Source organism: Schistosoma mansoni (genome assembly GCF_000237925.1).
Source record: "Schistosoma mansoni, WGS project CABG00000000 data, supercontig 0080, strain Puerto Rico, whole genome shotgun sequence".
Classification (NCBI taxonomy): Eukaryota; Metazoa; Platyhelminthes; class Trematoda; order Strigeidida; family Schistosomatidae; genus Schistosoma; species Schistosoma mansoni.
Window position 1 is genome coordinate 1,215,872 of NW_017386030.1, and position 26,773 is coordinate 1,242,644.

The window sequence follows — 26,773 nt, forward strand, 5'->3', positions numbered from 1 at the left end:
TCTTCAAGATTTTTGAATTTCTATAGTTTTTATCACGGGATTGAAAGTTTTCGTTTCAGTCGCCTTATAGGATCATGACTGAGCATTGCTGAGAATATCCTTACCCTCCGGTGCTCCCTAGTTTAATTGGTTATCGAACTAAGATCAGGCCACAATGTAGAACATATTATCATAAATGTGAAGTATTTTGAAAGGAATAAGATTGATGTATTGTAAGGTGAAACGAAATTTTTTGTTACCCCTATTTACTTAATTGTTGGGTGGAATTCATAAAATTTCTATTCACAAGTAATTATTGACTGACCTCAGACAAAGTTGCTTTTAAAATCTTATTATTTGGTCAATATTCCTCTTCTAAACTACCTGTCTCCCTGTTGTTTAGATAAAGTTTTCTGGAAAAATATTGCTATTCATAGAGTTCCATCTTTCGATGATCATTAATTGCATGTAAACACTAACTTAGAAACGAATTTCATCGCAAACAAATATAAAACCTGGGTGAACATATTAGAAATTGTTTGGATATAACAATCCTGTTGAATTAAAAGCATATGTAAAACTGAGAGGTTATCATATTCAATAAATCAATTATCTTACTCTTAATCGCATCTTATCGATAGTCAATTTGCACCGACCAAGTCGGATAGTGATTATTCTATAATGGATGACATACTTATTAATTTATGGAAGGCAGAGATGGATAGTGGCTAGCAGTGGAATCCAGGACGCGCGTTTCGTCCTATTTGGGACTCGTCAGCTGGATGAACCTGCATCTCAGAGTTTTGTGAATTAAGGCTATATCGAGGCAATACGCACAGTATGCACATATGCCAATTAGAGACTGATCAGTTGCAGTCCTAACAAATTGATGGGAAGATTCAAACAAACAATACTAAGTGAATTTAAACTTCACCCCATCGCACAAGCAATTGGCTATCAGGACTCAGTGGCCAAGTGGATAACGCGATGGCGTTTGAAGCGAAGGTACTGGGTTCGAGTCCCAGAGTGAACATCAACTCTGAGATGCAGGTACAAACAGCTGACGAGTCCCGCGTAGGACGAAACGCGCGTCCTGGATTTCACTGCTAGCCACTATCCATCTTTGCCTTACAAACTTATATTTTATTTGCATATATTGAAATTAATAGAAGAATAATATCAATAATAAAGATAAATGTTGCCAAAGTTTACATTTGAATGTCTTGAATAGTTGAACCTAGAATAGACAAATGCATTTTGTCCGGTGCTTTCAGATACAAAGCCATATATATCAGTCAGTCGGCTACAACGTAGGACCAGGCACATATATGCATCGATCCAAGTTGCCATATCTCGTTAGCACAACAAGATGAACACCAAATTCATAGAAGTAAGTAGTTTAGTGGTGGCAATATATAAAAGAAAGATTGTATATAAGGATATAGTACCGGAAGAAAGACAAATATGAAGCAATTTCAATCTCAAGGTTTAAGGGAAGATAAAGAGTGCATACACCTACGCCATTGTGATCGATTCTGAGCCACGTCACACAGAGTCTCCAACCATTGGTTACGATAGTCATACGCACATCAACCAAGTAGTCTGCACCTACCAACATGGTTCAGACTAGAAGTTAGTGACTTCAAACACTGATGTTTTGGTTTGGCCGTCCCTAACTCTCTACCAACCATCGCCAATACTAGTCAGGATCGCGCATTGTGGTAATCGATGTTCACGCATACATAACACGCGACCCAACCATCTCAGTCGATGAAGATTCATGACCTCATCAACTGATTTACCATCATTCCCTAATATCCTAGTGGTGGTGATTTATATGTTAAGCCCATATACCGTATAATAGCTTCAGGACAAGCCAATTTATCTATCCATTATGAGTCCCGTTTTGACCTTGTTAATTATTCACTTATTAACCCCGACTATTTTTTATATGACCGTAGGTGTGTGTACACTTCTTATCCTATTCATCGCATATCTGTAACTTATTCTTGTCTGACTATAAACAATTGATGAACGCTTTATAAAAGTGAGTTGGCTTACCCGCCATTTCCAATGCTTGTCATTTTGTTTTGCTCGCTGATATTTACTCATGTGCTTATAACTTTATGGCCTGTGTCATTTGTCAATAAAACTGTAGCTGTCGCTTCTCTTTACCTTCTGATTTTATGCACCGTCAAGATGTGTATTATAACGGTTATCGAGGTGAATGATTAACAAAGCACGGCACTACACCCTGAGTCTAACATCACTATTACTTATCCGGTGATCTCAGCAGATGCGAGCGATATTCCTAAGACATCTGTGGTCAAATACTAGTAACTTACGAGTATCTTCTACTCTTAATGGCCACGTTTCGCAGCCGTAAAATAGAACAGAGTGAAATGCTGTGCAGTATACTCGTCCCTTAATTGATAGATGGATATATCTTCTTCGCCATAAGTGACGTAAGTTGACAAAAGCCATGACAATGATCAATCATATTTCATAGAGGGTAGATAGTCAGTTGGAAACAAATCAAGACATGGATACTAAAATGGATCACTTAAGGTTGTTACACTACATCAAAAAAGTGAGGTAAAATTACCAAGATAAATATGAAACGGATAGATGTAATAATATCGATAATACTCAAAAGATGAGATATCAAGTGTAGAACTGCAGAGGAGAGGATGAATTCACAGAATAGAAATTATAAAACGATTTTGAAACTGAGGTTCTAGTATTAAATAACGAGTAAATTAATATACCCTATTTAAATTTACTTTGCCTCTTATTACTCAATGTCTTTGACATGTGCACTTCAATTAAGCAGTCTGCATCTACCAATATAACTTGGTCCAATGATGAATGCTTTCATGAATTCGAGTGTCTCTAGTATTGTCCAAATTTGATTATACCCTTAAATAATACTGAATATCAAGGTGAACAATGGTTAACAAAACTTAACATTTATCTCAAACATTTCGGTCTGTGAAGACGCACAATCTTTTTAGTCAATATTCTATGTTTGGTAATAATCCTGTGACTGAAAACAACTTTATTCAATCGAACAATTCTTATCATCTATACCTATGACAAAATTCTTCTAATCTTTGAATTTCTTCTACCTCCATAAGTTATGTTTCATGAATATTGGGATAATTAATACAAAATGAAGTTAGATGGTGGTTGGAGGTAGTCAGCAGGAAACCCTGGACCCAGGTTTCGTGCTACTTGACACTCGTCAGCAAGGTGTACCAGTACTCTTAAGGGAACTGGTTCTCCCTAACGGATTTGATCCCGTATCACCCAGCTTCAGAGTCAGAGGCGTTACCACTGAGCTATTCGAGCCGCGACCGACCTCCTCTAGGACTGGGATGTAATCACAATCGATTGATCACTAGGTGGTGATCAATGTCATACGTGTCAAGTCCTTCTTAGTGCTGATCGAATGCTATGCAGTGTCGAGCCACCTAAACTAGTGGCCACATTGCAACTTGATCGATAGCATTTGATCAGCACTAAGAAGGAATTGACACGAATGACATTGATCACCACCTAGTAATCAATCGAATGTGATTACAAAATGAAGTATTACCTACTATAATCACATTATAACAGGCACATGGATATCTTGTCTGTAGAGCAAGTAACGTAAGTTGTTGACAAAAGATTTTTCTTATTTTTCATAACTTTTCGTCATAACTACTGTTTTAGGGGTAATCAAGTAATTTTAATTAGTATAATCTTTCTACTAATGAATAAAGTTTCTGTATGGATTTCATTCAAGAAGTTTGAATCTCTGAACATATTTTTAATTTTATGGTTGAATTCATGAGTCACTTGAAGCTAGATAACCATGGAAAATCTGGAAGCACTGGACGGCCGTTCTGTTCTATTATGGGACTCCTCAGCAGTGCGCATCCCTTCTGATATTTCAACTTAACAGTGAGATTATTTTTAAGTAATCATTCATTCACTCTAATAATTATTTGATTAAACAAACAATATATATATTCATAATTCATCTAATAACTTTTAACTAAACATAAATGATATGAAAGCAAAGATTGATAGTGGCTAGCAGTGAAATCCAGGACGCGCGTTTCGTCCTACGCGGGACTCGTCAGCTGAATGTACCTGCATCTCAGAGTTGATGTTCACTCTGGGACTCGAATCCAGTACCCTCACTTCAAATACCATCGCGTTATCGACTCGGCCACTGAGTCCTGATAGCCACTTGCTTGTGAAATGGGGTGAAGTTTAAATTCAATTAGTATTGTTTGTTTGAATCTTCCCATTGATGTTTAAGACTGCAACTGGTCAGTCTCTAATTAGCATATGTGCATACTGTGGATTCCGCTGCTAGCCACTATCCATCTTTGCTTATATTGCTTATGAATTTAGGCTATATTGAGGCTATACACACAGTATGCATATATGCCAATTAGAGACTGACCAGTTGCAATCCTAAACATTAATGAGAAGATTCAAACAAACAATACTAATTGAATAAATGATATGATTTTGATCCTTGATGATAAGATCATGAATATGCATTGATAAATTATCCTATATTGGATAGAACACACAATGAGGAAATCACCCAACTGCGTTATAAGGCAAGCCCTCATATAGAGTCCTCAAGGTCAAATGAGAAGAGGAAGACCAAACTACACATTATACCAAGAAATGAAAACAGATATGCAAAGAATGAACAACACTTAGATAGGAAGGTCTAGAACAGAGTACGTTGAAGAATGTTAGTCGGCGGCTTATGCTCCATTCAGGGTAACAGGTGTAAGTAATTACTTCTTAATTTTCAATAATTCTTTATTTAAGATTAATTTATAATGTTTAATTTTGAGAAAAAAGACAATAATTAAATAAAACCGTACAAAAAAATTTTTTTATTGTTAAAAGTTTTCAGTCAGTTACTTTATTGTTTGTTTGTTGGTGTAATTTAATTGACAACAATATGTTGACCTGAACCTTTTTTTTCTTTTTTATAATAATAATAACAAAAAAATATTTTTTTAGATTTTATTGTTTCTATATTGAATAAATTTTTTGTTTCCTTTTTTTTATTTTTCCCGCATTTTTTTCATCTTTCTTTCTTTCTTTCTATGTAGATGAGTTACTTTTTTATTGATAGTGAATATTGAACTGAGGTTATTTAAATAATTGTTAGTTGTTTTTTTATATTTATGATCAAAATTGATCAACATTGTTGATCTAAGGTTTGATATTTGTAAGAATAGTATATACACAATCTTGGTAGGATTGATGCATAGTTAGAAGCATTACTTACTTACTTACTTACTTACTTACTTACTTACTTACTTACTTACTTACTTACTTATGCCTGTTACTCTCAATGGAGCATAGGCCGTCGACCAGCATTCTCCAACCCATTCTGTCCTCCACCTTTCTTTCTAATTCTTTCCAACGTTTGTTCATTCTTCTCATATCTGTCTCCATTTCTCGGCATTATGGGTTTTTTTATGTTCCTCTTCTCCTTTGGCCTTCAGGATTCCATATGAGGGCTTGTTAGTGACGCAGTTGGGTGACTTCTTCAATGCGTGTTCTATCCACTTCCAACGCTTCTTCCTGATTTCTTCCTCTACTGGAATCTGGTTTGTTGTCTTCCATAGTAATTTGTTGCTGATGGTGTCTGACCAACGGATCCGAAGTATCTTGCGTAGACAACTGTTAATAAACACCTGTATCTTTTGGATGATGGTTTTCGTAGTTCTCCACGACTCCGCCACATACAGTAGAACTGTCTTGACATTTGTATTGAAAATTCTGATCTTGTTGTTGGTTGACAATTGTTTTGAGTTCCAGATGTTCCCAAGTTATAAATATGCTGCTCTTGTTTGTGGAATCCTCGCCCTCACATCTGCATCAGATCCACCGTGTTCATCAATGGTGCTACCCAGATATCTAAAGGTTTTCACATCCTTCAAAGCTTCTCCGTCAAGCGTAATTCGATTTGTGCATGTTGTATTGTATCGAAGAGTCTTACTTTTCCCTTTGTTTATACTGAAACCTACTGCTGCTGAGGCTGCCGCTACACTAGTCGTCTTCTCCTGCATTATTACTGAATTATTTGAAGTTCATTTGATCTATTGTAAGATTGAGAGCTTATGGAGAACTTTCATATGATTTTATAACCTCAAGTGGTGTCTGACAAGGTTGTCCACTATCCACATTTTTGTTTAACTACATTATAGACCTACTGTTGGAAAAAATATTCTCGTCGACTGAATTTTCAGGAATTGATCTTTTACCAGGAGGTTCACTTATGGACTTAGAATACGCAGATGATATAGTCCTGTTTAGTGAAGACGCAGATAAAATGCAGAATCTTCTGTTAGCACTGAGTAACAATGCCAGAATGTTTGGGATGTGTTTCTCCAGGACTGGCCTGCGTCAACACCTGAACTAAGAATAGGGAGTGAAGTAGTCGAACGCGTGAACAACTTCACTTATCTTGGGAATCTGATCAGCCCTAATGGGTTGGTGTCTGACGAAATCTCAGCACGGATTCAGAAAGCTCTTTTAGCTTTTGCTAACTTACGTCACATATGGCGAAGATGAGATATCCATCTATCAATTAAGGGACGAGTATACTGCACAGCATTTCACTCTGTTCTATTTTACGGCTGCAAAACGGGGCCATTAAGAGTAGAAGATACTCGTAAGTTACTAGTATTTGACCATAGATGCCTTAGAAATATTGCTCGCATCTACTGGGATCACCGAGTCCAAGTTGTCACATCTCGTTAGCACAACAAGATGAACACCGAATGCATAGAAGTAGTAAATTTAGTGGTGGTAATATATAAAAGAAAAGTTGCATATAAGGATATAGTGCATGAAGAAAGACAAATATGAAGCAGTTTTAATCTCAAGGTTTAAGGGAAGATAAAGAGTGTACACTTTGCGCCATTGTGATCGATTCTGAGCCATGTCACACAGAGTCTCCAACCATTGGTTACGATAGTCACGCGGACCTCAACCAAGTAGTCTGTATCTGCCAACATGGTTCAGACTAGAAGTTAGTGACTTCAAGCACTAATGCTACGTTTTGGTTTGGCCACCCCTAACTTTCTTCCAACCATCCACAATACTAGTCAGCATTGCGCGTCGTGGTAATCGGTGTTCAGGCATACGTAACACGTGGCCCAACCATCTCAGTCGATGAAGATTCATAACCTCATCATCTGATTTACCATCATTCCTTAATACCCTGCGCCTAACCTCACTATTACTTACCCAGTGGCCCCAGCAGATTTCAATGTTGGCTAAAGTGACTCGGCATTTTATATACTACGTTTAATGTTAGGTTGATTATTATTTAGTCATCAATTAATGTAGATGCAAGAGGTCATAAATTGCCTAAGTAACCCAACGATAACTTAAGTGAACACAATACGTTTTCTAGTGCTACAACGAGCAACTGATATATCTAGATTGCTGGCGAATGTCAGCTAGTATGAAGCATAGATCAAGCAGGGCACTCTGCTAATACTATGTCACTTATTTTAGTAATCATACTGTAACCTGATGAGTAGAACTCGATTATCAATAAGAACTAGATAAACATCAGACAGGTCATTATTCAGTATTTAATCAGCAAAATCAACTGATGAACTTTAAACAATATGGAGAAAGGAATTACCTCCGTGAGTATTTTACATTTCACGTTATCGTTTTTGTTAACAGTATTAACTGCCTATTTAGATGCAACGAGACACATTGACTAGTAGATTGATTAAACTTAAACTATTACATGTTTGAGAAATAAATGATGTGTAAACAACCACTTGGTATTATTTATTTGAATCTTCCCATTGATGTTTAAGACTGTAACTAATCTGTCTCTTATTAGAATATGTGCATACTGTATGTATTGCCTCGATATAGCCTTAATTCACAAGCATTATAAGCAAAGATGGATAGTGGCTAGTAGTGGAATCCAGAACGCGCGTTTCGTGGGTAACGCGATGGCTTTTGAAGGGAAAGGTACTAGGTTGGAGTCCTAGAGTGAACATCAACTCTGAAATGTAGGTAAAGGCAGCTGACGAGTTCCAAATAGGACGAAACGAGCGTTCTAGATTCCACTGCTAGCCACCATTCATCTTTGCTTATGATGTGTAAACAGTTTACAAACGGTCAAATTGTCTATGCTTCTATCTTGTTACTTTAGTCAAGATCATACTGAAAGGCATAAACTATATTCAAGCCAAGCTAACACTAACTTTTGACTTTATAACCCAATCAGCTTGGAGTTCAACATTTTAAATGAAAACGATTTGATTAGTTATTTAACAATACAGCATTTAAAGTTATTACATTTTAAAAATGCTCATTAGTTCAAAAGCGGAGATGAATGGTGAGTAGAAGTGGAATCCTGGACATGTTACTTACTTACTTATGCCTGTTACTCCTCGTGGAGGAGCATAGGCCGCTCACCAGCATTCTCCATCCAACTCTGTCCTGAGCCTTCCTTTCCAGTCCTTTCCAGTTGCTATTCATCCTTTTCATATCTGCTTCTATTTTCCGGCGTAGTGTGTTCTTTGGCCTTCCTCTTTTCCGCTTCTCTTCCAGATTCTAAGTTAGGGATTGAGTCGTGATGCACATTGGTGATTTCCTTAATGTATGTCCGATCCACTTCCAACGTCTTTTCCTAATTTCCTCTTCATCTGGAAGCTGGTTTGTCCTCTCCCATAGAACGTTGTTGCTGACAGTATCCGGCCAATGGATGTTGAGTATTTTGCGTAGACAACTATTTATAAATACTTGTACCTTCCTGATGATGGTCGTAGTAGTTCTCCACGTTTCAGCTCCATACAGTAGGACTGTCTTGACGTTCGTATTAGAGATTCTGACCTTGAAATTGGTTGAGAGTTGTTTTGAGTTCCATATATTCTTCAATTGTAAAAATACTGCCCTTGCTTTGCCAATCCTCGCCTTTACATCTGCATCCGATCCTCCTTGTTTATCAACGATGCTCCCTAGGTACTTGAATGTTTCCACCTCTTCCAGGGTTTCGCCATCAAGTGTGATTGGGTTGGTGTTCTCCGTGTGTGTTTGATCCTATTTCGGGCTCGTCAGTTGGATTTACCTGCATCTTAGTGTTCTTCACTTTGGGAATCCATAAAATCAATATTTATCAACAGTTCATTAGTTTAATTCTAATATTAGATTTATTTTATAGTTATGTAATATACCCTTGTGTGCCAAGGTAATTTTGCATTGGTTTTTAGGAGAACCAGACACCATCCAGACTTTCACGTGACAACCGAAACAGTACAACTCAATCCCGTTTAACAAGAGAACCAGAAACTGCTCAGGCTTAACCCGAGCAGTACAGCTCAATCCCGCCCTACAAGAAGACCAGACACTATATGGCTTCAACGTTACAATCTGAACAGTACTGCTCAATCCTGTGGCGTGACCACACAGGTACCAAGCACCCTGGTGGACCATTCGCACCATTCATATACACATTCACATCACATGTATAATTATTCCGTTCAGTGATCGCGTAAATCAAGTATACACAGCATCAACGGGCCAAAGTTGACCCATTCCGCTTACACGACAGTCAAACTCATTACTGTTAGCAATGGCGACATGCCTTACAATGCTCCATTGACAGTAGCTCTTGAAAACACTGAAAAGGAACCATCAGTATGAATGAAATCGGTTAACCAGCAAACCAACTTTTCACATGAACAGTCAGCAAAACTTTCCGAAGTAACGCCGAACCTCCAGTCTCACATAAGACCTTCAGCTCTACATGGCAATATAGCTTATACTGCATACAACACATATGTAGGGTAGTAAGCAAAATAGCCCAGCCTGAAGCGTCAAGGCATAAAGAACGCTTAAAACCAATTGTCTGGTATCGGAATACTAATACAAGACCACCAAGGTCATTTTTATCGCATTTGCGAAATTTTCATTTCTCCGACTTTCCAGACCCTGAGTTAGGGGTAGTATCCCTTCTAATATTGAATACTTGGTGAAAAAACATAATAAATTAGTTTATGTTAGATAATGGTTGGAGGTAGTCGACAGGATATCCTGGACCTAGATTTCAAACTAATTTGCGCTCGTCAGCGAGAGTTATCTGTAATCTTGAGGGAATTGACAGATTCGATCATGTGTCATCCGGCTTCACAACCACAGGCGTTATCACTGACCTATTATGTCAGTCACCTCCAACTAACACCTCATCCCAACACACTGCATACGTTGTTGAGTCACTTAGACTAATGGTTACGTTAAAATTTGATCGACAGTATTCGTTTTACACTAAATAATGACCTGAAATACATGACATCAGTCACTACCCAGTGATAAACCAATTGTAAATTAATTTATGATTTTAAGAACTATGATCAACTTAGTTATTGCGAAAATACAGATAAACAAATAATAAACAAGCATAGTAGTGTATCAATCCGAGTTAGTACAATGAAGTGAAATTAACAAGATGAAAATCGAATGTTCTGAAACAATCGTACTTTTACTCTTGAAAAATTAAATATCATAAAGCAGTTCACAATGAAAGAATGTATTGAAAAGTATAAGATAATACCAAGATCAAGGTTTCGTAGAAGAATGCAACTGTGTTACTGTGATCAATTTCCTGAGACACAACATATCTTCTACCCTGAACCAGTGAAATTTACAGTTGTCAACAGGACTTAGTCTAACCGTCAGCGACTATGTTCTTTCACCCACTGTCTACTATGACAACCATATCCAGATGATGTTAAGACATTAAGAGTAACATGAAAATGGTGAAAATATTATAGAGCTTGAAGATAACCTAGACATATAACCCAATTAGTTTGACGTTTAACAAAAGTTAATCAATGATACTAAGTGTATTATGGTTATAAAGAATTGACTCAATATATTTGTGATAACGTTATATTTCCTACTTTAATGATTCATAGAGATACAATGTTTATTATTATTATTATCTTGAAATGGATAAATACCCAAGATTATTCTACAGTTGCTGCCACAATATTTGAAACCCTCTTGAGCAATATATAAAGCATTAAACTATCTAAATATTTTCATAGTTGAAATCATGAGTCAATTGAAACTAGACCATCATGGAAAACCTGGAAGCACTGCTTGACGGCCATCTCGTCCTATTGTGGGACTCCTCAGCAGTGCGCATCCACGACCCCGCACTCGCGAGATTCGAACCCAGGACCTACCAGTCTCGCCCGCGAGCGCTTAACCACTAGACCACTGAGCCGACATCCAACGGTGTTAATGTCTGACTTCAAGCAATCCACAAAACCCCCTTCTGATCATTCAAATTTAGTCAAGATGTTTAAAATCTGTTAGAATAAGTATTTTTATAAATTTGAAGAATGTTGGATCAATTATTTATTGTCATTTATTTACTAACCATAAACACTAATAGAATATTACTAAAGTATTTGTCAAATATTAAATATTTAATATCAGAAGGGGTTTTGTAGATATTATAGTAATTTTAATAGTTGAGATCATGAATCTATTGAAGGTGGACCATCAAGGAAAACCTGGAAGCACTGGACGGTTGTTTCGTCCTATTGTGGGACTCCTCAGCTGTGTTTCCAAGTTTTCCATGGTGATCTAGCTTCAATTGATTCATAATCTCAACTATTAAAATAAATATTTACTCAACAGTGCGGTTGAATTTGAACGCAAATTCTTTCCTTCTATATCAAAAATATTCACCAGCTAACTAATGGCGCGAAAACGAACAAAATGTTAACTAGTTCATCAATTTGTTCATGAAGTTGTTGACTTCAGCTCTCAGTATAGATCGGAAAGTGGAACTAGATTTACACCGGTAAATATTATTGGTCCATGTCAAATATATCCAAATTATTGTAATTCCAACGCAACAGGCACTTTTATCAGGATATCTCAAAGGATATATTAGGCGATTAGAAAATCCAAGAACGAACAAAATACCCGTAGCATACAAAGTTTTCACACTGAATTATTAATACTTGTAACCTACAGCCCAAAGCAGTGGTGTCCCCACCTTCAATTGACTCATTCAAGAAAAAAACTGGACACTCATAGAAGCATACTAGAAAAAGAATAACATAGACCGTAGACCTTTTGTCCTTACTACACATATCTAAATCTAAAACAGTAAATATAAACACTACATAATAGTAATCAACTATAAATCATATTCATAGTTATGATCATGAATCAATTGAATCTAGATCATCATAGAAAATCTAGAATTATTAAGACAATCATTTTATTCTTTTATCAAATTTATGATCTTAACTATTAACATTACTATAATATCCATAAAATCAACCCCTCCCCTCTGGATATAAATAATATCTTAGATACCAAAAAATAAAAGAGAATCAGTTATGTAATATAAAGATATAAAAAGATGAAACTAACTTGTAACCAATTTAAATTTGTTAATGAATCATCATATTCTTCCATATTAACAATGAATTCATTAGAATGATTACGTATTAACCAATTTTCACGTAATTTTTCAGCTAAATAATCACTTGTATATTCAAACATCATTTTTTTTATAGTTTTTTTTTTTAATTTTTTTTTAATTTTTCTAAAAGCTGAATAAAATAAACAAAAAAAATCCAAAAATTTGTTTATTTATTTATTTTTCTTTATATAAAGTTTCTTTTTTGTTTTATTTCTTTTATTATTATAAATAATGATAAGTATTAATGACAATAATCAATTATTGATTTTATAGATTAGTATTGATTTTTTTTTAAAAAAATAAATAAAAATCATCGATTTAAAGTTGATTATATTTAATTGGTATTGTTATTTTTAGGACTGTAATTGATTAGTCTCTTACTTATTGGCATATATACATACTATGCAGACTGTCTTGATATTACTCGAAGTCACAACCTTTATTAGTAATGATGGATAGTGACTAGTAGTGGAAACTAAGATGCTCGTTTCATTCTACTTGACATTTGTTAGATAGATGTACATGAATCTCGAAGTTGATTTTCATTTTGGGACTTGAACTCAGTGACGTTCGCTTTAAACACCATCACGTTATTCATTCAGCTACTGAGTCCTGATAGCCACTTGCTTATGTAACGGGTTGAAGTTTAAATTCAATTGGTATTATTTGTTTGAATCTTCCCATTGTTATTTAAGACTGTAATTGATCAGTCTCTTAATGGAATATGTGCGTTCTGCGCGTATTGCCTCGAGATAGCCTTACTTCACAAGCATTATAAGCAAAAATGGATAGTGGATAGTAGTTGAATCCAGAACTTGAGTTTCTACCTATTTGGAACTCGTGAACATCAACTCTGAGATGCTGGTACATCTAGCTGACGAGTCTCAAATAGGACAAAATGCGTGTCCTGGATTCCATTAATAGACACTATCCATCTTTGTTTAAAGTTGATTGTTTGTCTTTTTTTACCTTAAAAAAATTAACAGTGTAAGGTAATAATAAAATAGACAATTTTTGTGTTTTAGTACATTTCATTCATCATAAATTGATAGTTCAGGCATAGGAGGGGGATATTATTAAGAACTATGAAGCGAAATAGAGGAAGGCCAATGAACACATTACGCCGGGAGATTGAAGCGGATATGAAAAGGATGAATAACAACTGGAAAGAACTGGAAAAGATTTCCCAGGACAGAGTTGGATGGAGAATGCTGGTGAGCGGCCTATGCTCCTCCACAAGGGGTAACAGGCGCAAGTAAGTAAGTAATGAAGTATTGAAAGATTATTTTATATTCTACTATAAAGTTCTTTAACAATGAACACTAATGAATATTCTAGAATCTTATAATGGTTGAATAATTATTAGTATCAATGGATTTTCAATTTATCTATACTGTTGAATAAACCTTATATTCTTTTAATGTAATTTGGATTTGGTTTTGTTTAGTATTATATAGTAAATAACATTCATGATGAATGATTAACTTTATGTATATATGATAGATTGAAATTATTACCGAGTTTTTGATTATTTAATAGTTCAAAGCGAATAGAATAAAACATCTACTTCTCAATAATCAACTTTATAATAGAAATCTTTTACATGAAAGATAGCCTGCAAATGCCTTGGTACGGTCGAGAGTGAAGAGGGTCCGCCCTCTCTCTTTCGAAGTGCTCTCACATGGACACGCGTATAAAACCTCTTCCAGGGAAGTTTCACTCACTGTCTTCTCGCGGCACCTGTGTTGTTTACGAAATCTAGAGGACGAAAAACGAATGTCCGGCGATTTAACTGGGTTGGTGGACACGGAAAGTTCACCTAGAGGAGTTGAGAAACCCTGATTCCAAACTAATAGTGCTCATGGGCTCCAGTATCCTGAGAGAACAAATCGCGTACGAATCAACCATTGGTCATTGGCTTGCATGGGAATGCATCGCCTCACCATTCTCCACTGCCTTGTGGATTAGACGTTTAGGTGTGGCTTTTTAAGAAAATCACCTGCTTCGGTTTGGGCACGCCTGTTACCCCTCGTGGAGGAGCATAGGCCGCATATAAGTTTCCTCCATCCAACCTCTGTCCTGGGAAATCCTTTTCAGTTCTTTCCAGTTGTTTTCAGAGCAAATAGATAACTGATATTAAATAACTTGTTTGTAAGTAACGAATTTTGGTTATTTATCTACCCTGAAGAAGTAACTTGCACCAAGTTACAAAACGTCAGAAATATAATTATTCTAGTCATTGAGATATAACAAAAATATATTTATTATTATTCCGCTATGTAATTATAAATTACCTTGAAACAATCAGGTTCAACCATCGCATTGATACATATATTACCGATAGTGGTAACGTTATGTTACGAACTCACTGAAGGTTAAAAATTTATCTATTAGAATTTTCATAGTTGAAATCATGAGTCAATTGAAGCTAGATCACCATGGAAAATTTGGAAGCACTGAAAGGCCGTTTCGTCCTATTATGAGGCTCGTCAGTAGTGCGCAACCACGATCCTCTACTCACGAGATTCGAGCCCAGGACCTACCAGTCTCACGCCAGAGCACTCAACTTAGTGAATAAGTAATGTTATATATAATTATCTCCATAATATAAAATCTAATGAAGAATTTTGTGTGTTTACATACCATTGAGAATTTATAAACAATAACTCATTTAAAACTGTTACTTATCACTTTTTTAATTTTTCAAGAAATCTTCAGTTAATACTATTCTATAATAAAAAAATGACTTTCAATTTGAACTTATCACTATGATTCATTGAATAGAATTTAATGCATATTTTAGATTTATTTATCTAGCCTTTTATAAGCAAAAATGGATAGTGGAATCCAGGACACGCGTTTCGTCCTACTTGGAATTCGTTAGCTAGATTAATCTGCATCTCAGAGTTGATATTTACTCTAGGACTCGAATCCAGTAGCTTTCGCTTCAAACGCTATCACGTTATCCACTCAGCTACTAAGTCCTGATAGCCACTTGCTTGTACAATGGGGTGAAGTTTAAATTTACATGGTGTTGTTTACCTGTATCTTCCTATTGTTATTTAGGACTGCAATTGATTAGTCTGTTGTTAGAATATGTGCATATGACACAAGCAAGTGGCTATCAGAACTCAGTAGTTGAGCGGATAACGTGATGGAATTTGAAGCGAAAGGTACTGGGTCCGAGTCCCAGAGTGAACATCAACTATGAGATTCAGGTACATCCAGCTGATGATTTCCAAATAAGACGACATGCACGTCAAACTGAATTCCACTGCTAGCCACTATCCATTTTTGCTTATAATACTTGTGAATTAAGACAATATCAAGGGAATACGTACAACATGCATATATACCAATAAGAGACTGATCAACTTCAGTTTTAAATAACAATAGGTAGATTCAAACAAAACAATAGCAAGTGAATTTATCTAATCTTCTATTTATCTATCAATCAATCTATTCATTTATATATATCTATATACACAAAACATTAAATAGCAATATACAAAGGAAGTTATTTCTCAAAAATTCTTTTATTTTAACCAAGTTTTTTTTTAATTTTTAACAAAATAATAAATTTTATTGTCTCTTTCTATTTGTTTGTTTTTTTCTATTTTTTTCTCTTTTTTGTTTACCAAAAAAATTTTTTTCATGTTTTTTAAAAAAAAGTTTTTATTTTTTTTATTTTTTTTCATCGTTTTTCTTCTTTTTTTCTTTTTTCAAATGTTATTAGTGAATTATTTCAATACACATTAATAGTATAAATGATGATAATAATAATACTATGCCTATCATTGTTATTGATAACCATTACACCAAGCATAACAACAAGGATAATAATAGTAATAATATAAATAGAGTTTCCAATGACATACTGTTCTAAGTATTATGATCGTTTTCTTCATTAGGATAATAACAATAATAATAATGAAGGAAGTAATAGTAGTAATAGTAGTAGTAGTAGTAGTAAAGCTACTTGTAATACTATTGTATAATAATAATAATAATCTAAGGCGTTACTTATTCTAATTACATTTTATGTACTTTGTTTTTTACATATACATTTTTTATATTTATGACCTTTCATAGTAAATAAATGTAAAGATGAATGAATATAGTACATGAGTACCATCAAGAGTATTTGTCTTTGTGTATATATATGTATTTGAAAGAAAACACACACACACTCACAATAAAAAAAGGAAGAATATAAGAAATACTTCCCCACCCCATCCCCCCCCCAAAAAAAAATTATTGTTTTTTGTCCCTATTTATTATTTCCGTTGTTTTTGCTTTTCATATTATTTTTTTTTAGTTCCTATAAGGTAAGTCTTACCATTGAAGTTATTATTATTATTTCAGTGGTTGTACTTAATTGGTAATGAAAACTAATCAATTTGTTTAACTTAATGGAATAAAATCAAGATTGTATTTGACATGGATTAAATAATTGAAAGTGTGAGTCAATTGAAGCTAGACCACTATGGAAAACCTAGAAGCACTGCTTGACGGCCGTTTCGTCCTATTGTGGGATGCGTACTGCTGAGGAGTCCCAGAAGAGGACGAAACGGCCATCCAATGCTTCCACGTTTGTCATGGTGTTCTAGCTTCAATTGACCCACACTTTCAACTATGAAAATTGTGACTTTATTCATTATTATATATTTTACTGTAGTAAAGAGTCCTGACTACCAAAAGTACAATATCACGGCATATTTAGTACAAACTCAAATTATAACGACTCTAAAATATACATGACAACTTTCTCTTATTAATCAGTCTCTGCCACAAATCTTCAACCACAGAAATTTTCTATCATTTCAGCTGATACAATTATTTTTTTCATCTATCATACACAAAGGGATAATATACAATAAGGGAAATATATCCATTAATGTAGTACTTCCATTTTGTTGTATTGAGCATAGTAATAGTTTGTCGGTCTTTCACAATACTCCTTGAGTAAACATAGTTAACTATTAAGACGGCTTAATTTTAAAAGAAGATAAATAGTCCAAACTTTTGATCTAAGCCAATGAAATAAGTTGTATTCCTGAATATAAGTATAACAATCACAATTGATTGATCACTGGGTGATGATCAATGTCATGCGTGTCAAGTCCTTCGTAGTGTTGATCGAATGCTATTGATCAGGATGTCGGTCGTGGCCCGAATAGCTCAGTGGTAACGCCTCTGACTGTGAAGCTGAGTGACACGGGATCGAATTCATCAGGGAGCACCAGTTGCCTCAAGATTACAGGTACACCTTGTTGACGAGTGCCAAGTAGCACGAAACCCGGATTCAGGGTTTCCTGTTGACCACCTCTAACCACCATCTTATAAGTATAACAATCCGTAAAAATCTAATTACAATATCAAAATTCATTGAATTATCAAATGTACTTGACTCTTTAATTTGAAAATTATTATTCATTTTGTATCCATGACAATCAGTTGTGAATGAAGTTGAATCTTTGGATGTAACATTGGAATAAATAACTTTTTCGTATAAAATAAACGATTGTACTTTTTTGGTTTAAAGTGTCATTAGAAATATCCCTAATATACATATAGTATAGTTGATAACAAATTTACATGTATCGTAATAACTGAGTATTGTTCTTTCTGTCATGTATTCAGGTCAAATTCAATTTTTCCATTCAATATCAAACATTCTACTCTCATTAGCATTTTCTTCTATAAGAGATTATAGATAATCTAAATAGCAATAAATATAACTACTTACAAGATTGTTTATAAGTAATATGTGACAGCATGTACTTTGGAAGCCTTTATAATCAACGGAGACGGAGACAAAAGTTTCAGATATCTAAAGCCTGACATAGGTAGAACATATAGAAACCAGAAGAGAACATAGTTTAGAACTAACTAGATAGCAGACATTATCAGCAACAACCTATTGTGGGAGAGAACAAACCAGATTCCAGTCGAAGAAGAAATCAGAAAGAAGCGTTGGAAGTGGATAGGACACTCTTTAAGGAAATTACCCAACTGTGTCGCAAGACAAGCTCTCATGTGGAATCCTGAAGGTCAAAGGAAGAGAGTAAGTACAAACTCAAATAGTATCTCTGTTTTAAAAAACCGCTTGATTAGAACTATAAATTCGAGTTTTTTTCACTATCTGAATGTAGAAAGTACATTGTGTAAATAAATAAAATGATACTCTACTTGGCTGTCTAATTTTCATAATTAAAATGAAATACGAAAACAATATCTAGCTGAACAAGTGTTGAGTGACTAAAGCAATATGTTGTAACTTTAAATCTTGGCTATACAAGAATAGTTAGTAACTAAATTTAAATTAGTAGATGGATGATAATTGACTTTTGAAAATGACTTTTGGATATTGACTATCTGAACTTGGATAATCCTAGAATTAATGTTAATAGTTTGATTTAAAGAATTTCCACTGTGTTTCAACCTACTAACATTTAAATTGGATAACAGTATTGAGTATGAATGGAAATTGTCTCCAAGTTCAAGCTTTTTCACTGTTCTAATTAATGTATTTAAATAGACAGTGAGACAACGATCACCATTAAATTATTTATTATTTTAATCAAACACTCATCTTTCAAAAATAGATCATTATTCACTATTAACGTTTCATAACAGTTTATGAGATGAAGTTTCATACTGAGTTCAAAGGCATACAAAACGAAGTATGTATTTTAATAGATTTCTTGTGCTATATGGTCATTCAAGATTAGAAGACGACTTAACCAAGGTTGTCTGTGGCATACATTGATAGTTTATTTATGGCAGCAAATGCTTAACAAAATGTTCTGTCTGATGCTTAGAGTATCTCAGAATAAGTGTTGTACAGTAAATTAGAGTTTTCACTTCTTACCAATAAGTGTTCAAAAGCAAAGGACGGATTAAGATTTGTTAAACGGACATTATTTAGTACACATTCTCTTGTATTCAATACACCAAAAAACTAACGTATACTAGCCATTCATTCAAAGTACGTATGTATAGATGTCCTGTACTTTTGGAATCGTTTGTCATAATATTTAATTATAGAGAAGATTCCTAGTGACAAATGAAGCTCATATTAATTTACTAATTTTATATTTATAAGCTGAGGATTTTCATGCCGGGATGAAACAACCATTCGGAACTTCCAGGTTTCGTACAGTTGTCCAGAAAGATAGACTAGTGATCTCAATAAAATTTTACAGTCCCCATAATTCTTATATTAATAATTAATATAAGTGGTGACTAAATTAAAAAATCTCTATGGTTTGTAAAACGTTTTCTTGAATTTTCACAAAAGATAGCTTAAAACTAATTATAATATAACTTAAAAAAACCGTCTAAATAAGAACGGAATCGAAATAAAATGTTTTAATCAGAAACATATCATTAATTATCACTGTCCTTCATTTTCTACTCGGAATTATCACATTTTAGGCTACTAGGTTTAGCTTAAGTAGCCAACTTGATCATTGGTGTTCATCAAATATATTCAGACTGCAGCGATAAATTTATTTGAGAAATCACTGGGTAAGAGTTGCAACAATTTCCACCATTTAACTGTTAATAGTTTGGCTATTAAATTTACATGGTTTGATAAAGAGTAGGCAAGAATATAACTTATTGGTGAACCAGAAGAATTAAGGAAAGAAAGTCTTGGAGTTTGGCACGAAATTCATTCTACCTTATTACTAAGTAGCATTTTGAAATTATAACCGATATCGGTTCGTCACAAAAATCCCTTCCTTGGTTCTTTACCCCAAATTCTAACCCTAAAGCTTAATTATTACTCTTTATGCTAATTTACAAACCTATTTGACCCTAGTAAGTCGGCGAATTGTCTCAAGGTCACATTAGCATTGCCAGAAGTTTGCCCAGAAATCGTAATCTCAACACAAAGTCCGAATTGCTTTCAAAGATGCTTGAAGCTTTTTATGAATAAATTGGCCGATAAAACTGACCATAAGCTTTCTATCACTGGAACAGTTGACACCTGACTAAAGAACGGTGCTTTTTTAAACTGTACCTTTGCCGTTAATCAATATCTGCCATACAAGTCGAAAAAAATCTTTCACACTAAAGGCATTTCAAAAAACCTAGATTCACCAATTTGGATACCAACTGTTGATTCAGGATAACTACAGTAATGGTAACTTAAGAGAGTGGTTGTAATAAAATCGTATTCTAAAAATTTAGACATTAAAAGGAGTTCTGTTATCTCAAAGTAAAGGTATGTATGTCATAGCTGAAGGTACATAATGAAAAGGATATAATTGTGAGCTATTAAAAAGAAACATGTTCATTGCATCAGATTTTCTCCATTTTAAACACTTGTATTATGCTGTTATCATTAAGATACACCACAAAATATATAAGATTCATACTGTCTGCTAATTTGGCAGGTATGTAGATCGGATGGAATCAGATATAAAAACCATTGCTACTTTTTTTTGTTTTTGACCTTGTAATAGGTTAACATAACGGGTAAACTCGATGAAGTACCTAAAAAGTTACGAGATTGCACGGTAGACCTGTTGAAACATGCCTTCAGTGTAGTCGGGGTTGATGTTTCAGACCCACTTATACTAGTGAACCAAAACGTGAACAAATATGTGTCATATCCCCGTTCAAGATGTTATATTACCCCACCGATGAATAAAAATACAAAAGAGCACAGTGGTCCTCTTTTAAGACGACAAAGTACAATTTTCGAACCAATATTCAGTTTAATCACCAATAAAAATCATTTATGACGAAGCTTATTAAGCTTTGAGACTAACAACATCATTTGGCTACCTTGTTGGTCATTCACATTAGTCATTTATAAAAGTTTCAATTAGTTGGAAGATAAGAATACCACAAGATAAGATAAATCCAACTAAAGACTTTGGCTGAATGCTAGACTGTCTCAATGCCAGTACTTCTTCTAAATTACAGTAGAATTTAAATGTAAACATTTTCGAGCAATGCTATGTAAAAAATATTTTACTATCTTAAGTAAAAAAGACAACTTTATATGTCTCATGAGAAGAACAACGAAAGTCAATTTGAAACTACACTCTTATTAAAATATTGTTTTGCAGTTATGTCATCTGGAAAAGACTTAACTGTATGGGAGATTTGAAACATTTAGCGAAATACTGTTTGAAAAGTAAATCATATTTGATTATATATTCTCTTTGTAACAAAACGGCTTAGGATAAACCTAAACATAGAATACAAATACTTCAGTCGCGAGTGAGATTTAACATGACATGATCAGCCCTTACCGACCCGGCCAAGGAAAATTATCATCTAATGAGTAAGATTAAGCTAAGAGCAATCTGTTGCATTGTCATGTATCATTGTTCGATAGCCATACTTTATATTAAAATTGTTGTTGGCTTTACTTGACACAGACCGGGTGAACAAGAGTAATTTTCAAACTGACTAGTGTAAAAGTACCTGATAAAATTTATATTTGCTTAACGTATATGAAAAAGTGACCGAGACATTTAAATGCATTCAGATGTGCATGAATACATGCTCAATAAAAGGTCTTTAGGATTATGCTGTTGAGGTCCACCATTCTCCAAACAAACTACTTGCAGTATTAACAGAGTAAATGAGTTATTCAAACTAATGCACATTACTTTCGAGTTTGTCTGAAATATTCAGAACGTTAGCATAATATTTATAAGACCCCGGATTAACTAAAGAAGGCCTCTAATGGTCGGCACTGATAATTATCTCCAGCACGTAATAGCAATTGTGAAACTTTATATTATTGTTGTCTTACCTATGTCGAATTCATATTTACATATAGTAGAATTTACAAAACCGACCAAACGAGCGGAAACACATAGCCCGTTAGATGTTTATTTGAAATCACACGGTTTCTACTGAGACTTTAGAAACAACAAGTATTACTTAATATCTAGATACCAAAGGGTGGACATTGAAAATTTTCGATGTCTAGTTTTCGGCTTAACTCTTTTCATTTGGTTTAGCTTCATAGTTGTGGACAGTCTGTGTGGATATTAAGAAATAAATTTTCAATATTCTCACTTTTTGTGCTCAGAATATGTTTGTCTAACTTTTTCTAATCCTTTTAGACCCTCATGATCGTAAAAAAACAAAAATATGGAAGAATTTTAATGGAACTATGTGAGGCTCAATGTTCAGTTCTCTGATAGATGTTCTGACTTAGAAATAAAATGCCCGAGCTCAGTTTTGATGGTGGATGAATTAAGTCCCGATGTAATTATTGTCACAGAAACTTGGCTCACTGTAGATATAGACTGTTCCATCATCATTGCAGGCTACATCTGCATCAGAAGTGATAGAGTTATAAGTCACAAGGAAGGAGGCTTAATGTTATATGTTGGGGATAACTTTCGCATACAATCGATCATATCGGAGGCTCACTTTAATGGTACATGTGAGTTAGCATGTTGTACAATTAGGTCTAGAAACGGGTTAGTGACTATAGGAGGAATATATCGTAGTCCGTGCTGTCTTGATGACGACTTTATAATAAGATACATCTGTCCTTGGAGTAAGGCAGAATGTTATCACATCTTTGGAGACTTCAACGCATTACGTATCAACTGGATAGAGCTCACAGCTTCAGGTGGTGGTTTCGATAGCGACCTCCTACCAAAAATTATTCGGTGTGCACTTGTACAATGTATCGTAAAACCGACACATAATGATATGGAACATGATCCGTCATTGCTAGACCTTGTCCTCACACACCATGGTGAAGATGTCGTCGACATTCAACACTATCCCCACTAGTGAATAGTGACCACGTTGTACTTTCCTTTAAGTTCCGGACACATGGTATTGAATTTGAATCTGCTCCACGCCGTCCTAATATCTGGAGAGCTAGTATTCCGGCAATCAGACTTTGCTATCTCGATTGGCTGGTCGATTGATACTGCTGGATCAATCGAATATGCATGGAATAGGTTTAAGGCTACGTTTGGTTCCGTAACACAACCGTTCATCCCATGGTTAACACATAAGCTATCACATTGCCCTACATGGTTTAATAAGGAAACCTGGAAGTTGTTGAAGCGTAGGAAACACTTCTGGGACTTATTCTTGTCAACAAGGCATGCATCATTTAAGTACGAATATAAAAAAATCCGGAGTATGTGTAAAAAGACCATAGCTAAATCCCGTACCACTTACGAACGACAGTTAGCATATGATAGCCGTACTTATCCGAAGAGATTGTTTTCGTGCGTTAAACGGCGAACAAAACGTAGTTATGTCATTCCCGCGTTACTGTTACACGAAAATTCCGATTTGCCAGCTGAATCTGATCTAGCAAAAGCGGAGACTTTCAAATTACTTTGGTGAAGTCTACTCTACTTGTATTGTTACAAATAAAGAGACACAACCCATAAGATCTGTACATGCGACTGAGGAAACTGTTCTTCCTTTGACAACTAATCTAAAACCTTGTAAGATACCGGGCACTAATTGGCTACATTAACGTTGGCTGTCATCGTTTGTGGACATTATTTTGAAACCTCTAGCGACTCTCTTCAACATGTCCCTTTCACTCGCTCAACTACTAGAGTTTGGAAAGACCCTCTGAACAGTGCTATGTTAAAGGGTGGTCAGAGGCCGATCGTATCTAGCTACCGATCTGTTAGCCTGACCAGCATAGTCGTTAATTTACTTGAAAATATAATTCGAGTTAAGTTACCAAGTCACATAGATTTGTAAAATCTGTTAACTCCCGAGCAACATGGGTTTCGTAACAAGCGTTCATGCCTAACTAACTTACTCATTGCGAGATAGGATTGGACAACAGTCCTAGATAACGACCTACCTGTCGATGCGATATATATAAATTTTAGCAAAGCGTTTGACAAGGTTTCACTCCTAGGTCTTGTACAGAAGCTCTCGAGCTTTGGAATAACAGGTGTTATACAGGGATGGATAGGATGCTGCTTATGTGACCGCAGACAGAGAGTTAGGGTAAATGGGACGCTATCCGAATGGAAGCCGGTCAAAAGTGGTGTACCCCAAGGCACCATATTAGGCCCTCTACTTTTCCCTCACTAACTTAATGAACTGCCGCTATTGTTTAAGCCGTCGACATTATTGTTCGCGGACGATCTTAAAATCTGAAGAACAATAAAAAGTTAGGCTGATTATTTTCATCTCCAAGCTGACTTAGAGGAATTGGTTAGATGGGCTCGTGATTAGGGCTTAGAAGTTAATTCCAGGAAGTGTGATCCTGCATATCGGACAAGGTAATACTTACCACTGTACCATTGATGGTACATCTCTTCCACGCGTTCAGGAACATAAAGACTTATGAGTAATAGTAAACCACGACTTGAAAACAACTGCCAACTGCAACGCAGCTGCTGCCAAAGGTTATTTTACGCTATGGTCACTTCGCCGAGCATTCAAATGCTTTGATGAGATGTTTTGGATTTTATATCCCACCTACGTAAGACCACACATTGAGTACTGTATCCATGCAGCTAGTCCATGTCTGATGAAGGATACTAACTCACTTGCGCGTGTTCAGCGTGCGGGGACGAAATTAGTGAAGGGTATTTCTGAAATCCTTTATGATTGGCGTTTGAAAAGTCTTAATCTTTTCCCCGTTGTCCTATCGTGGGATGGGCGGTGGTTTTACACTGGCGTTTCGTTGTGACCCCCTCCTTCTTTGTTTTGAATGATGCTTTTGTGATTCTGCATCCATGAGATTCCAATCCTACAAGTGCATTTCGTGCTTCTTTTGGACAGTATTACAGCAACTCCCTGAATGTGTGGAGCATTTTCCTCTTCGTGACCACAGTACAGCAGCATCTCTTCCGTATCTAGCCATTGCTTTTCATCTTGTGTACAATGGGTTTCGCCGATTCCAAGTACTACCAATTTGTATCTACTCATTTCCATTGCTATTTGACTGGTCTTTCCGGTCTCCCACATTGTATAATGTACTTATAAAAATTATTACTCTGGTCGTAGGAAGGGGCATTGGCCTCGTGACTTCAGAAGAATCTCAGATTTCATCATGAGGCGTCATAATTCCTCCTTCAACTTGAACGGCAGAGTTTAAACGGTTTGAATTTTTTTGCCTGCGGCTCTTTTAGAGTTACTGCCAGTCCCAAACCCGAGTAAAGGAGGAGGTTCGGGCATGGGGTTAGCGACTTCATCCAGTAGCAAACTAACTCGCTGAAAAAACGCTAACAATCCAGATAAACAACTGCTTAATGAGACACCTTTGTATGATCAGTAAAATGGCACCGAAAAAACGGAATTATTGGCAATACGTACGCTTATTAATTTTTTTTGACTGTTTTGGGTCTACCTGACGAAAAGCTGACCGGGACATATCTGTGTTTAAGTGTACCAAAAGCACACATTCTCCCGTTGTCCCTGACCTTGCACGAACTCGCTCACCTCAGTAGTTCCGCTTGTAAACTTTGGCACGATCTCGGTGTTCTTTCGATACCATGAAATCGCCAACAAATATATCTTATTACAACTGTAAACTGCGTTCTGTGTTTTGGCCTGCGGATTGATCCAACCAAATACCTGGCACGTAATCTTCATGTCGTGGTGTTCATAGTCGATCGCGACTAGACGCCAACTACAAGCGACAAACAGATTCAACACGTTGACTACATTTCTCGACAATCATTACAAGATAGACCTGTCAATACTTCCAACTGCTTGTTAGAGCAACTTTTACCAGTGAGACGTCCAGATCTCATTAGAGAAACTTGTAGATAATTTGGATGTATACTCAGTGCTATACGGAAAGGTCGGGATGCTAATCTGAAACGTTGATTTCCTGTCTATTTTTAAAGCGGGATGAATTATCCACCACTCCTGATGGTATTTTGTGTTTAAATGACCGTGTTGTTATTCCTCTTTCATTGTGAAATCTGTCCTTGAAGATCTTCACAGTGAACATTTAGGTGTTGAGCAAACGAAGTCCCTAACAGGGGTCAGATGTTGGTGGCCAGAGGTAAATGTGGATAAATGTCGTACAGCAAACAATTGTGAAAAGTGTCTGTGATGATTAAGAGTATTTGGATTATAGTATAAACTAGTAATCCCAGAAACAACGCAATTTAATCAAGAAGTATTAGATGAACAAGAACGAATGTATTGTATTTGGGATTCGAAATCAAGCAGTCATCAATACAAAGGAGTCTTTGGTTCATACAAATACCACAATGTCATAAGTTGAAAATTCAACCTTCGAAGTGGACTACATGGTCAGTATTGTCTGAGGCCTAGCAGAGAATTTATGCA

At 35.4% G+C, this 26,773-nt stretch overlaps 1 protein-coding gene and 1 non-coding gene across 2 annotated transcripts in view; one reads left to right on the forward strand and one right to left on the reverse strand.

Annotated features, from left to right (window-relative positions):
- The window catches only part of Smp_133460 (rhoptry protein, putative), a gene marked incomplete at both ends in the record, with an annotated part of 18,101 nt that extends 5,531 nt beyond the window's left edge, over positions 1-12,570 (reverse strand). The window contains one exon of the mRNA XM_018790517.1: positions 12,439-12,570. Coding sequence (XP_018646246.1) covers positions 12,439-12,570 — 132 coding nt within the window. The remainder of the gene's footprint in view (positions 1-12,438) is intronic.
- Smp_tRNA_00917_Pseudo_TTG.1.1 lies at positions 942-1,012 on the forward strand. Its single transcript has one exon. It is a non-coding gene (tRNA).
- Positions 12,571-26,773: the final 14,203 nt, after the last annotated feature.